Here is a 15,345-nt window from a genome sequence, read left to right on the forward strand (position 1 = left end):
GATCTTTTAGTCCAAAATAAACCATGAATCACATTGGTCGTAAAAGCCAACGTAGAAAATTAAACGAGTCACACAAATGTGTATTCAAAATCGGTGTATTGTTTTTCTTTTGTATTAAAGCATTATTGCATTGTTTTGCTAAATCGACGCACATTAAAAACAAGGACATTAAAACAAGGCAGGATTCAAAGCGTTGCACTGCAGTTGCGTTTCAGATATCCTAAAACTTAAAACTCCATCGTTGCCGCCCTCCATCGCAGACATAGAGGCCATTTTTAATTCATTAAAAACAATTCTTTTTTCAATTTCCAAACTCAAAGCTCGATTCTCTCCATTAATAAAACAAAACTCTGTTTTTCAGTCAGCAAGGCAACGGTTAGGAAGAACGACATGATCCAATTAGTTTTCTTTTCGGGCCAACGTGAGGAAGTGCATAAGGCTCAGATACGATCGTGAGATTAAAACTACGCTGATAAAGCTAAAAGTGCCAGGCGGTTCGCCATGTTTAGGATAAGAGCCAATGTTTAAAAGGCAATTGAGGTTTTCCATAGCTTCAAGTGATTGAGGTTTAAGGGATGGGTGTTAAAGGGTTAGAGGTTTAAGGGCTAGACGTTTAGGTGCTACAGATTTGGAGGTGTGCTTATGGGCTAGAGTAAAAATGAATTTGATTGAAGCTTTCGTGACTGCAGGAGTCCATACTCTTTGGTTCTTTCTGTAAAGTCACGTCACTACCTACGTGACTTTACCAAAAGAACCAAAGAGTATAAAAATCAAGTGTTTCTCCCAGGGAGGTGCTGGAAGAACATGGTTGGTGTTTGATGTATCGTGCTGTGGGTTCGGGGTTAGGACTTGGCCATGCTGGGGTAGCCCCACTGCGTCAGGGGCACGTGAGTTCGCTTGATGGCTTGTGGTGATGTCCAACGGGTGATGTACATGGGGCTCCCGGGCTTGTCATTCGTACCTGCAGTGAGACAAAAGGCAAAGATGCAGCTGACATGGACTAATTTGGATCAAAGTGCTTTAAGTGAGCACCTATGAAGGCCGGAACGACGCGCGGTGAGGTTGCGTGGTGAGGTTGCGTGGTGAGGTTGCGTGGTGAGGTTGCGTGGTGAGGTTGCGCGGTGAGGTTGCGTGGCTGCCATGTGTATCGATGTGGTTGGTTGCTCGTTGCTAGTTGCCACGTCTGCCAATTGGCGAGTTGCGTGGCTGTGGTTAAACGCTGCTTGCCGTGTATGCTTGTTGCTTGTTGCTCGTTGCCATGTGTGCCTGTGGTGAGTTGTGCAGTTGTGGCGGGGCGGGGTGCCGTTTGCCGTGTGTAGTTGTAACGGGTCCGCTGGTTGCCGTGTGGACATAAACCAGGTGAAACGAAACAATTTATTTAATATAAAATGAATAGGAGATCCCGTGCACGCGTTCACGTGTTGCTGCTCACCGGACGCACGGGCTCCCCCGAAGGGTTGCTGCGCCACCACCGACCCCGTGCATTTGTCATTGATGTAGAAATTCCCGGCCGAGTTCCTGAGAATGGCCGAGGCCTCCGACACCGCCGCCCTGGCAAGCACGTGACAAATTGGTACGCGACACGCAGCATGTGGCACACAGGGGATGGCACGCAACACACGGGGCATGGGGAATGGCGCGTGGTACATCGTAATTGTTTTGCATGAGCTACCCATCCACCCATTATTCCGGATAACCGATCGTTTGCTGTCTTAAGGCAAAGTGATTTCCTGCTCAAATGACCAGAGACGCTGCTCATCTCACGTTTTTCGCCTCAAGCCAGTGGTGATAAATCCCACGTTTCTCAGGCAGCTTTGCTTCCTTGCAAAGTGGTACCCATTTTGTTGACCCCGTAGAGATGATGGGCTGAGTATACCCCCAATCAGGATTTTTTTTTTAATGGAATGAAACCGGCTTGATCAGGAGAAATCCCAGGCAGAAGAGGCGAACATACACACTCCGCAGAGAAATGCGCCTGAGTTGGATATCGAACCCAGGCTCTTCTGGCCGTGAGCCGTGTTACCACTGCGCCACCCTCCACCGCTCCCTATCCCTGCGCGTGTCCTCTGCGAGCCTTACTCATCCTACGCGGTGCTTTGGCTGCTGCAGCACTTTACTATTAAAATTTCCCTCCCTTTATTAGCTAATCCTGTTTCCCTCCCTTTATCACTGCTAATCCTACATAATACACTAGCACAATATGACTTTGAGACCCCCCCACCACCTACACATTCCACAAGTAGTGACTAATTCCATATCTGCATTTGTCATCAATATGCTAAATTCCTCTGTTGATATGTAAACTCATTTGTCAAGGCTCTCTCCTCCTCCGACCCAGCTTAAAAATACGCTGCCAAGCTTAGCGGTGTTCATTAGGACGCTGTCTTTCCGACAGCCCTGTTCTTCACCTGAGGACGGCTGCTTGCTTGTGGCCGAAACGTCGTAAGAATTTTACCTTATAATGTTAAATGCTTATTATTTTATTATTTCCCTTCTACGTGACTTTACCGAAAGAACCAAGAATACTTACTCATCCTGTGCGAACACGGCGCCCGTGAGCCCGTAGGGAGATGTCTCGTTCACGAGCTGCAGTATCTGCTTGTACTCGTCATCCGGGTACACGTACACCGTCAGCACCGGCCCAAAGATCTCCTGCTCAGGCAGCAACAACAGGCAGACAGCCCGCGGAGAAAGGTCAGGGTAAAATACGGGCTCTCACGAAGATCGTCGCAAGACCAGCCGCCTTGTCGAGACTGGGCGGGGGGGGGGGGCAGGGGTAGGTCATTAACGCCTCTCAAGGCATCGAACGCTCTTCCTTCCAGCTATTCACTCTTAAATAATGTAGATTGGAAACTAATTTCTTTAGAACAGTTTTTGGTGTTAAATTTGTCCTTCTCCTGCACCTCCAATTAGTCGGTTACATGCAGTGCGAAACAAGTTCAACATACACACATGAATATTATCAAAAACTTCTTACCTATGGCACATCACAGGGAGGGGTATTAGAGTCAAGGACATAATAAATGGAAAAAGACAAAGGAACAGGAAAGGGAAGAGCGGTATAAAAAGCAAAGGATGCTGGGAAGGAAGTCCCCAGGATTAACAAAGAGGGCATGGCTCCAGATGGGGAGCTGGAAGAAAGAGGGAGCACCGGACAGCAGCAAGGGGAGAAGCGGGAGAGGGAATGACTGGGTCAAGATGTCGTGGATGAAAGGGGACAGAAGAGAGGGAGAGGGAAGGAAGGCGCGGGCAGAAGTGAGCTGTTCATAATCAATGTTTTTGGGTTTAGATCGCGTTATTTATAAATGTATCGTAACCCTCCACCACCCGACACGGCCAATCAGTAAAGGAGTGTCACGTTCTAGATTTGAAGCTTTCGTGACTGCAATGATTCATATTCTCAGGTTTTTTCGGTAAAGTCACGTAGGTAAAACATTAAAAGTAATGAAAGTAAAATAAAACAAAACAAAAATAAAAATAAAATTCACGACGTTTCGGAGGCAACACAAGTCTCCGTCATCAGGTGGGACCGTCACAGCCAGATTAGCTGCATCAAGTGAAAAAACCTGAGAATATGAGTGTCACGTTGACAAAAGACAAATAGTTCACTACTTTAGCCCACCGGTGTGTTGAATAGTGAATCCACAACATTTACAAAATTATTCTTTTTTAACCCAAAGATGTTTATTATGAAAAATATTGGTCGCGTAAGCCTACGTGTTAAACGGAGAAGTGAGCTGCACAGAGCAGTGTCTGTTTTCACAGTAGGTGGGGAGAGGGGAGGGATTCGGAGTGGGGGTGGCTACATAGAAGTGACGTGACTTATGGGAGGCTTGAGCTGATTTAGTGGTGATCAATTTGGCAGGGTTTCTATCGGGCAATTCCCGAATAGAAACACAACTTTATAATGTTTAATTCGTATCGGATCATCTTTATGAAGTTGATCGTGACTCCACGTTGCAGGCAGACACAGAGACGGACGGACAGATGGACATAGCAACGAGATTCACATGTTTCACCTCGTTTGGAAAGCGTTAACAAATCAAAGGAATCGAAGATCAACCAGCGATACCCCCCCCCGCGTATCCCCCCTGCCATGCCGCACCTCCTCCATGATGCGGTCGTGGGGGTCGGTGGTCACCACAATGGTGGGCTCCACGTAGAATCCCACGCGGTCATCGACGCCCCCGCCGGCCAGCACGCGCAGGCTACCGCCGGCCTTGGCGTGATCCAGGTACCGCTTGATCCGTGCAAACGCCTGGGGCAGGGCAGTGGGAAGGCCATCGTGTCAGGGCGGCACAGGGAATGTGTCAGGGGGCAGCACGGAGAATGTGTCAGGGCAGCGATGTGCAGATGTGGGCACCCCCAGTGGCATAGTGTGGTTGGCATGAGGTCTGGTTCAACAAATGAAAATATTGAGGTGGCCACCCCCTGGCCGATTAGTCACACCCCCCCCCCCCCCACTTGGTAGCAGTGAAGGCTCGTGACATGTCCACTAGGTGGGGCTGTTGTGAGTGACCTCTGAAAATATGGTGTTCTAATTAAGAAACACCTTGTCATGTGATTGGCCTTCCCATGAAAGTGATATAACTGTCTTATCTACCAACGGTAGGCATTTATAAACAATACGAAACAAAACAACAAAGAGCTCAAATGATGTCCCCATGACCCTCAAAAGTCCACACTACACAACCCCCTTTGACACTGCCAAAAGCCGAAATAACAATTATAGATCAGCTGACACGACTCAACAAATTAGTCAAGGCAACCAAGATACCGCACACTGTAGAATAACAGCCACACAGCGCCGTACACCTACCTACACAAAAAACTTTGATCTGTTTTCACTGGCGACATTAATATAATGTTCAAAGGCCTACTATTTACTTCACTTTTCATTAGAGCTTGTTTTCTTGTGGTTTGTCTCACTGTTATCTGTGGCAACTGTGACATCACTTGTTTACTTCTAGAGCATGTAGGCCCTGACCTGCTATATTTTCACAGTACAACCTTGTGTTGTGACATAGTAATTACAGCCATGGGTACTTTTTTCACCGCCCTGAATGGGTCTGAAACGGCGTGGCAAAAATGTGACGCTAATCGCAATGAATGAAGGGAAATCTCTCACTCGGACTCCTTCACAGCCGCCCCGTGACCTCCCCGAGGCACAAATCAGACTGTGGTGTTGCAGCGGTTTCTAATATGAACTTAAAATGTTATCTTCATTAGGCAATTCACGTTCAAAGAATAAAAAAAACACAGCAAAAAAAAATTCGAAAAGTATTTTCACTCGAAAAATAATTTCTCATCTCCAGCTGCTTGGTGGGACGGCGCCCCAAGGCCCCCTAGTGTTAGCCCAGAGCTGGGTCCCTACATCCGATGGGCACTGGTGCAATTGCACCGCCTGCACACTCGATAGCTACACTGCGGACTGCTTCGCTCGAGGCTAAGCGGTTACGCACCTTGTCATCGATGACGGCCGAGAAAAATGTCTCAAAGTCCTCCACCGGCTTGAAGCAGGAGACACAAAGACACGCACACACACACACGCGCGTTGAACGTTGACAAATGGCAGGGTTGGTGGATCACCGCACACACTGATGTTGTTGTGAAACTCCCTTCCCATGGGCGTGATGGATGTGCTTGATCATGGCTCGCCAGGAGAAGGCGGAACAAGTGGACTAATCTCCATCTCTTTCCATTTGTACGGGGATAAAAGGTTACGCCCTCTCGCATGTATGTATTTTCTCCGGGAGCTCTGGTTTCCTTGCCGTCCATAAACAACTCATACATTGGCTGAAAACATCTTTAAAAACCAATGTAGCGGTAGGACCCTCCTGAAAAGAGTCCTGGGACTCAGTGTGGATTTCCTGGTTAAATAAGGAATAATAATAATTTTACAAACCTGGCAGAGTGACGCCATCACAACCCAGCGTGCCGCACACGAACGTTCAACACACACTGCCTGCGCACGTACGTTCCCCACTTCATAAGGTGCACGTCTCCGTATGCGCGGCGCATATACGTGACGATGATTTGAACCGGTTCTCGGCCTTCCCTCGGGTCGATTCAGACTCAAATGAGTACCTGGTACGACGTGTAAAAAAAACACATCGCCACTGACGGAAAACAAACGTGGCCGGGCGGGGCGGGGCGCTGGCCGCCCTCCTGTAGGGTTTGTACGTACGTTGCCTACTTTGATCCACTTGTGGGCCTCCAGGAGGCCGGCCTCCACCTGTGGCCAGAGCGACGCGGCGATGTACGCTCGTGAGCACGCCGAGCATTTCTGCCCGCCGTATTCGAAGGCGGCGCGCAACGTTCCCGCCACCACTGATTTCACGTCCGCCGACGGGTGAACCACGTGGTAGTTCTTGCCGCCGCACTCTGCAAAACGGGACGAGGAGACGCGCATACGGGGAGACACGTGGCGCGCATCCCGGTTATGCGGGGAAAAACCTTTTGTGACGATCTTCGACGGATTTTACGATCGCGCACGCGGGGAGCTGAATTATGACACGAACGACAGCTGCGGTGGTGCAAGATGGACGACGATGATGACGATGATGACGGTGACGACGCACGTCATCGAAGGCCGTGCCCCGCCAAACCGAGCGTGGTGGCGATTCTGAGGATGACGCCGCTGCGGTCTGCAAACGATGAAGCTGCTGCCTGGCTCGGCGCAAACGTGGAACGCTTCACTGTGACCTGGCAAGTGCGCGCTCCACCGCCCCGCGACGACGCGACCCGACGCGCTCCACCGCCCCGCGACCTGACGCCACGCCGCGTCGTCCGTTACCGCCGGCGAGCTTGGGGAACGTGCGGTAGACGTCCAGGTTGTCGGCCACCTGCTTCCATAGCCGCCTGAACGTGCTGCGTGTGAGAGGGACGAGAGAGCGGGAACACGGAAATTGGCATTCGCTAGGCAATCCCAGTTGAGTCCTGTACTGCAAGGTACGGTACATGAGGAGGCGGTGAGGTCACACCATGCCCGGCCACCTTTGTCTCCCGAGTGCTAATACTTACAAGTACTAGTTTAAGACTGAGTCGACCCAAGGGAGGCCCAGGACCGGATCAGATATTCGCCACCATTATTCGTCGTGAGCGGGAATCGAACCCGGATCGCCGCATTCATAGCGCAGCGCGCTAACCGCAGCACGCTGACCGCTCTCCACAAAGACGCACGCACGCACACACACGAAGCACTCACGGCACGCTGCCGGTGAAGTTGATGCCGGCGAGGTGCGGCGACGCGGTGACGCTGTCCCCGAACGTGGGGCCGTCGGCCGGCACAAATTGGATGACGTTGGGCGGGAGGCCGCTCTCCAGCAGCGTGCGGTAGATCACCCAACTGGCGCTCAGCGCTGTGTCGCTCGGCTTCCACAAAACCACGTTACCCTGGGGGGGGGGCAGGTGGGGGGGGGGGCGGATTGGAAAAGGGGGGTAGGAGAGGGGGGAGACACGGCATGTGAGGTCACGTGCAAGTGACACGGCACGAAGGGCTCGGTTTGTTATTTAAGGGCTGCGTGTTGGGTTACTCTTAGTGCTACAGCTCAGGTTAAGCGCTCGTGCTGGGGTTAGCATTAGGATTAGTGGTGGGTTATTATTATGAATAGAGTTAGGCTTGTAGCTAGTGCTCGGGTTAGCATTAAAACTAGGGTTAGCATGAGTGCTAGGGTTTGAATTGGAGTACTCGGGTTAGGATTGGGGCTAGGGCTGGGGTTAGCCTGAGTCTTGGGTGAGGCTCACGGCTCGGAACAGGCCGAGGGCTCGGCAAGGAGTAAGGTGGGGGTCTCACCATCAAAGCCGGCGTTCCCGCCAGGTTCCCCCCGATCGCCGTGAAGTTGAACGGAGAAACGGCCGCCACGAACCCCTGGAGCACAACCCACACGGCAAGCACGTCTCTTACCCTTCAGCCGAACCTCCGATTACCACGGTTGGCGACGTACGGTGCGGAAGAAGTTCAACATACATACATGACAATTACACAAGTGATGATAACAAGGATACTTATGATGATGACGACGACGACGATGATGACGATCATCATCATGATTATGGGGCGGGGGATGGGAATGGGTGACGGGGGGGGGGTGAAGGATGGTGGGGGGGTGTGGGGGGTGAGTGATGGGGGTTAGGGGAAGGTGTGGGGTGGGGAGTGATGGGGTTGGAGAATGGGGGAGTGGAAGGGTGAACGGGGGATAGCGAGAGGGGGAGGGGAATGAGTTAGAGATGGTGGCGTCGAGGGGTGTCGTGCGATGGGGGGGAAATTGTTGGGAAATGAGTGATGGGGGGAAGGGGCGGGGGGCGGGGGCGGGGGGCGGGGGGCGGGGGGCGGGCAGGAAGGTCACCTCGAGCCCGCGGTAGCTGAGCGAGTTGGTGCTCTCCGCGGTGCTGAGAGGCTGCTGGTGCTGCAGCTCCAGCGCGTATTTGGCGTTGAAGCGGAAGAAGTCGACGAGTTCGGCTGCCGCGTCGATCTCCGCCTGGATCGCCGTCTTCCCCTGCAGACGCACGGCGCCCACTTGGGTCCCAAACCCAGGGCCTTGGGGACCAACTCGGGGTCTCAGGGACCAACCCGGGGACTAGGGAACCAACCCGGGGACTCAGGGTCCAACCTGGGGACCAACTCGGGGATCAACTCAGGGCTTTGGGGACAACCCAGGAACTCGGGGACCAACCCAGGAACTCGGGGACCAACCCAGGAACTCGGGGACCAACCCAGGAACTCGGGGACCAACCCAGGAACTCGGGGACCAACCCAGGAACTCGGGGACCAACCCAGGAACTCGGGGACCAACCCAGAAACTCGGGGACCAACCCAGGAACTCGGGGCCTAAACCGGGGACCAACCCCGGGACCAACCCAGGGACTCAGGGCCCAACCTGGGGACCAACTCGGGGCATTGGGGACCAACCCAGGAACTCGGGGACCAACCCAGGAACTCGGGGACCAAACCGAGGACTCGGGGACCAACCCCGGGATCAACCCGGGGACTCGGAGACCAACCCTGGAACTTGAGAACCCACGTTCAGAGCTTCTGCCTTACCTGTCCCACCATCGTCTTGGCCAGGATTTCGGCGCGCTTGGGCCCGCTCAGCAGGTCAGCCGCCTTGAAGAAGACCTGGGCACGGTCCGACACGGGGCGCGCCTCCCACTCGGTCCGCGCCGACATCGCCGCCTCTATCGCCCGCTCAATCAGCTCCTGTCAGCGCCGACGGGGAAGGGGGTAGTCGGGGGGGGAGGGCCGGGGGAAGGCAGCGGTCAGCGAACCCTCACACTCCATCGCAACGTTAGCGGTCAAACAAGGTTGACGGTTAGGGCAGCCGCGATATAACAATTTTACGAGAAGACCGCGGAGTGGCGGCACTCACCTTGTCGGCGTAGCAGAACTTGGCCACCTTGTGGTAGTGGTTGAATGGCTGGAACGGCAGACGGGCAAGTGGGGGTTAGCGGCAAGCGAGGGGGCGGGGGGAGACGCCTACTACGGGGATTCCAGCCTAGGCTGACGTCAGTTAACTCGAGTCAGGGTGGCTCATTACCATAATCGTGAGCCATGCTCTGTCAGCAGCTGGGTGAAGGCCTTCCTACCGAGTGTAGGTCTGTGATGTCACATTTCGGGGGGCTGTTCTCGGACACAGGGTGATGTAACTGCTCGCTGCAAGGGTTCCCAACATATTTTTACTCCCCCACCTCCTCCTACCCTACCCGCTTTCAGAATGCGACGCTTTGTAGTATAATTCGGGGGAAAAAATTTGTGGAAGAAATTAGACAAATCAACGACCATCAGTAAAACAAGTGGCACGTGGCTCAGCTGAAGACAGCAAGCGGCTCGCAAACGAAAGGTCACGAGTTCAGCTTATTGGGAAATAATTCCTCCTCTGGGGTTGACAAAATGAGTGGTTGTCCTACGGATAAACTCGCCCCCATCACAGTGATGTGGAATTTCCACCACCGCCTCAGGGGCGTCAATGTTCAATGGTCATTTGAGCCATTCCAAAAATGACATCGCGATTCTGGGCCAGAGGTCGTCAGGCTGCACGAGTGAGATCGCCCACAACCAGCTCCCACCCACGGGGCCCCCACAGCCCCCCACGGGCCCCCCACTGTCCTCACGCTGAGCTGGTGGTGCACATCCTTGGTCCACACGTGCTGCCCTCCGACCACGCATGGGATCTCCTCCGTCTTCCCCTTGAGGGCAGCCAGGGCCTAGTGGGGGCAGCACGCAGCGGAAACACAACCAGGGTCGATCACGGCCGTCAAATACTTTCAGTCAAGCGGCCAGCAACAAGCAGCACTGTTATTATCCCATCCTGATGACGTACGTGTACATCATCAAAATGAAACCAGAAGCACAACTAAAATAAAATAACTTTATCGGTACCGAGGCTCCCACAGGACTATGCGGGAGGGCGTGTGGCACAGCTTGGCGATAGCTATCATAGAGTGCAGCCGTGTCGCTCCGGGTTCTCTGCGGCCAGCGCTGTTCAAGTGGTAATCGCCAAGAGTTAACACGTTACTTGAATTCAGCAAGGTTATTGTAAAAAAAAGGACAAAGGATACGATGATGATAATGATGGGAGGAGGGAAATCCCAAGTGAAGCAGTGCGAGGGAGGAAGCAGAAAGAGAAGTGAGGTGACCTGCAGTGTGGTGAGTGAGTTGTTGTGACCAGCAGTGTGGTAACTGAACACACCGTGGGTGAGTAACAGAACCGATAATCAGTAGACGAACCGATCACTTAATTAATCGGATTACGACCCAGCTTCTAAGAGACACGGTCCAGAGCCAGGACGACAGCCAGGTCTCGTATCACAGCGTCTATACCCTGCGGCGAAAGTATTTGTTCACCAGAAGAGTGGCGTTCGTTTAATTAACTCAGTCGAGCAATCGCTGACTTCGACAATCGGAGATAGCCCGGCGCTTGGCTGTGATGGCCACTCACCTTCTGCAGGGCCTGTCTCTCAGGGCTGCCCGGCGCGTACTCCAGGATGGGTTCATTCTGGACGTCCGGCACGGCACAGTGGTGCCCGCGCACCAACCACGATCTGGCGCGCATGGACAGAATCAGATGTTTATTTCCCGAGTAAAGCCAACTGGGCCACGCTGATCGTTTTTCTCAAGTGCAACTCAGCCGGCCGACAACAGCGGCAGCAGAGAGTTACAAATTACCAGTTGTGCATGCATTGAAACAAATTATAATTTTTACGTAAAAAGACAATCGAGGAGTGGTGGCGCAGTGGTTACGCAGCAGGGCCAAGTTTGGTCCTCGCTCACAGCCAACAGTGGCGAACATATGAACCGGTCCTAGGCCTCCCTCGAGTCGACTCGGCTTTAAATGAGTATCATCTCGTGCCGCGTGTAAACAGCAGCGCCGGGGACACAAAGGTGGCTGGGAATTGTGCTAGCCACACCACCCCTCCTCTGGGTTCATCGGGTTTGTGCCCGTGATGAACAGAACAGCGTCACTGGCGTTGGCCAATCGCTGGTCTGTGTAGCAGCAACCTCCTAAAGCAAGAGTCTTCGGACTCGGAGTGACTTGCCTGGGTGTAAACAAGTGATTATTATTTTTCGTGATTGCATCCGATGGCAATATGTTCAAGTTCAAGTTCATTTATTAGGTATAGCCCTGTGAGCCATTCGGCTCTTGAATCGGGTGCAACCGCAACAAACAAAAAACATGAACAAAAAACATCTTAAAGTGAATATGTGCCTAAGTGCAAACAGAAAATCCAAGAAAAGACAGCAAAATATTGTAGAAAAAAACACCGTACACCAACGCTGTGTGCAAAAATCCCAGTGGGATGCAAGTCAAACAACAACAACCACCATAAGACAACTTAGATTAAGGCCATCAGTCTAACTCTGTACTACAACAAACAAACATGGCTAAACCAGTACAGTTCAGGGGCTAGATGCCAACGTGAAGGTCTGCTGGCCGTGAGAAGGCTTCAGGAGAGAGTTCGTGGAGTTTTGCTGTTCCTCCTCCTCCGTTGAAGGTGATTCGGGGGATGATGCAACGTAAAATATAAACACACACACAGTGTAACTGGCATTGGCCAAAACATGCCCAATGGTGCAAACCCAAACTGAAAATTACTCAATTGGGATGACACGCACAGCAAAATCGCCCCTTACTGCGAAAACCTGGCAGGGCCCTCCTGAAAAAGGGACTTGAGACTCAGTGAGGCTCTTCTGGGTAAAGTAGCACAGTAGTAGACTAATACTAATAAATGATGATTACACCATTTTCATGACGAGATTACTTAATTTGTGGAACCGTGGCACTGCGAGTTTGCACAGCGTTATGAAGGCCTCACGCTGTTGACTATTACACCAGACCAGAGGCAGATTATTGACGGAGTTAATCGCAGACGGTGATGCAACATCTGGAGAACACCCCAGTGGGGTGCGGAATGTGGGGGGGGGGGTCTTTGAGCAGAGGGCGCGCCTCCAGGGTGGCACAAATCCAGCCACATGCGTGCAGGATGGTCCAGATGTCTTGTGACCCACAATTAATTGACCCATATTAATTGAAAACCCATAATACTGATGTCCTGACGCTCCAAGAAACACACGTCTTGGATTCCCTACATACCAGTCGCTACCACCACCAATTGACCCCAAACATGCTTTTTTGCTTTGTATGTTAATTTATGTTTTAAATAAACTTTACATTAAAAGTAATATTACGTTTTAGAGATTTAAATGGAGGTCAATAGACATCAATAGACATCTGGATCACCCTGTGCCACGGGCGGAGTGGTCTCGCGATCATGCTGGCTCCCACCCAGGTCCTTCAACTCATTCCAGATCCTTCCACAGCCCCCCCCCGCGGTGACCAATATTGCACGCATAGCTGCCAACCCATACGCTCTACCCGTGTTCTTGTACAGGGAAAGTGAGTTTTCAGGTGCGGGTCTAAACACGGGCGAAAAAAAGTGTTTTTGTCTATTTGTGTTTCTTCCTTGTGATGGTGACTTTGTAGGATGAAGGCACCGGGTGGCCAATAAGGTCTGAGTGGGTCTGTAATAGGGTAGGGCACTGATAAGGGGTTGACAGGTATGTGCACGTGGGTCGCGTTGTTTTGTATATTCTCAGGACAAAGAACAAACTCGAACGCAGCATAAGCAGCCTCACGACATGACAGAACAGGCCCGTCTCAAACATCGCACGCACGGTTGGCTACGTGGGGTGCGAAAGAAGTTCAACATACGTGTACACTTTAACACGTAGGCTTTCGTGACCAATATTCTTCATAATATAGATTTTTGGGTCAGATCGCGTTATTTATAAATGTGTCGAAACCCTCCACCACCCGACACGGCCAATCAGTAAATAAGTGTCACGTTGACAAAAGACAAAATAGTTCACTACTTTAGCCCACCGGTGTCTTCACACTATTTGTCTTTTGTCAACGTGACACTTTTTTACTGATTGGCCGTGTCGGGTGGTGGAGGGTTACGACACATTTATAAATAACACGAAATCCTCCACGCACTCTCCTACCTCTCATCGCCCTCTACTCCCCTCCACTCACTCTACCTCTCCCCTCTCATCTCGCTCTACTCCCCTCCACGCACTCTCCTACCTCTCATCTCACTCTACTCCCCTCCACGCACTCTCCTGCCTCTCATCTCACTCTACTCCCCTCCACGCACTCTCCTGCCTCTCCCCTCTCATCTCGCTCTACTCCCCTCCACGCACTCTCCTGCCTCTCCCCTCTCATCTCACTCTACTCCCCTCCACGCACTCTCCTGCCTCTCATCTCACTCTACTCCCCTCCACGCACTCTCCTGCCTCTCATCTCGCTCTACTCCCCTCCACGCACTCTCCTACCTCTCATCTCACTCTACTCCCCTCCACGCACTCTCCTGCCTCTCATCTCACTCTACTCCCCTCCACACACTTTCCTACCTCTCCCCTCCCATCTCACTCTACTCCCCTCCACGCACTCTCCTACCTCTCCCCTCTCATCTCACTCCACTCTCCTACCACTCCACTCTCCTTCCCCTCCCCTACCTCTCCCCTCCCATCTCACTCTACTCCCCTCCACGCACTCTCCTGCCTCTCATCTCACTCCACTCCCCTCCACTCACTCTCATACCTCTCCCCTCTCATCTCACTCTACTCTCCTACCTCTCCCCTCCCCTACATCTCCCCTCCCATCTCACTCTGCTCCCCTCCACGCACTCTCCTACCTCTCCCCTCTTATCTCACTCCACTCCCCTCACCCCCCTATTCACAGTGTCTTGTTGTCACGCGCCAGCAGAAACTTGTTTAGCAGCTCCGGGGCAAAGCATCTTCTTCATGCCTTGCAGATGACTGACAAAGTAATTCTCTGCTGGCAAAGGATGCTGCTGCTCATAATGGCCGTGTCAGACACACTCAGCCTGCACTTCTCGTGACCTGGGTTCGAACCAGGGTTTCGCGCACGTGGGTGATTAAATCCGCCGGCTGGCTGCGAAACACACCCCAGGGCTCGGGTCCCCATAGGGGGGTCCGGCTCCCCCCCCCCTAAGAGATTAAGCGAGGTTGGCTACGTACGGCGCGAAAGAAGTTAAACATACAGGGAACCTGGAAATGTGGCAGGGGTGCAGTGTGATCTCAGCTCCCCGCTGTGTGTGTGTGTAATGATTGGCCACTGCCCCTAACGTCTCCTATGATGTTTTTTTGTTTCAGGCCACAACACTGCTACTGCCCTCACTGCCCTGCACCTGCCCATACTGCCCCTACCCCCCACTGCCACCCAGTGGCCCATACTTTACCCGCAATGCCCCCCCCCCATCCCCTTGCTCCACGCCAGTGTCCTTTGCCACTCTCCACTGCCCTCTACACCTCACCACTGCTCCATTACCTCTGTCCACTGCCCCCCCCCCCCACCGCTGCCCGGTCCCTACCCCCAACTGCCCCCCACGCTGCCCCGTACCTGGTGGCTGTGGGGCGACAGAGGCGGACGATTGAGTTCATTGCTGCCGCTGCTGCTGAGGGCAGCTGATGCTGGACGAGACCACGATGCAAGGCGGGGGGGGGGGTGGCGGGGGGGTGTCCCATACGCAGACCTCGCCACGCCCACGTGCCGGATTGGTCGAGCCCACGATGCCACGTGTGCGGCCATCTTGGTGCGGGAAGCCCGAGGGCCGCTAACACGGAGCGGATGGACCGCGACATCCCTCGGAGTGCCCCGCCCCTGAGTAAGATGGCTGCTCAGGCCCCCACCCCCACCCACCGGTGTCGTGACGTTAAGAGAATCCCCGCCCCTGAGTAAGATGGCTGCTCAGGCCCCCACCCCCACCCACCGGTGTCGTGACGTCACGAGAATCCCCTCCCCGCCCCTGAGTAAGATGGCTGCC

At 53.0% G+C, this 15,345-nt stretch overlaps 1 protein-coding gene across 1 annotated transcript; it reads right to left on the reverse strand.

Annotated features, from left to right (window-relative positions):
• Positions 1-79: 79 nt before the first annotated feature.
• ALDH4A1 (aldehyde dehydrogenase 4 family member A1) lies at positions 80-15,132 on the reverse strand. The gene is made up of 15 exons (XM_078607877.1): positions 14,922-15,132; positions 10,938-11,040; positions 10,111-10,203; positions 9,369-9,416; positions 9,044-9,199; positions 8,349-8,498; positions 7,796-7,870; positions 7,208-7,395; positions 6,797-6,870; positions 6,188-6,384; positions 5,463-5,510; positions 4,106-4,258; positions 2,531-2,652; positions 1,433-1,551; positions 80-961 (listed from the first exon to the last, which is right to left on the reverse strand). The coding sequence occupies exons 1-15, from the start codon at positions 15,044-15,046 to the stop codon at positions 843-845; spliced, it is 1,770 nt and encodes a 589-aa protein (XP_078464003.1). The 5' UTR covers positions 15,047-15,132; the 3' UTR covers positions 80-842.
• Positions 15,133-15,345: the final 213 nt, after the last annotated feature.

The sequence above is a fragment of the Lampetra planeri genome, chromosome 28, assembly GCF_965212315.1.
Source record: "Lampetra planeri chromosome 28, kcLamPlan1.2.h2, whole genome shotgun sequence".
In the NCBI taxonomy this organism is placed as follows: Eukaryota; Metazoa; Chordata; class Hyperoartia; order Petromyzontiformes; family Petromyzontidae; genus Lampetra; species Lampetra planeri.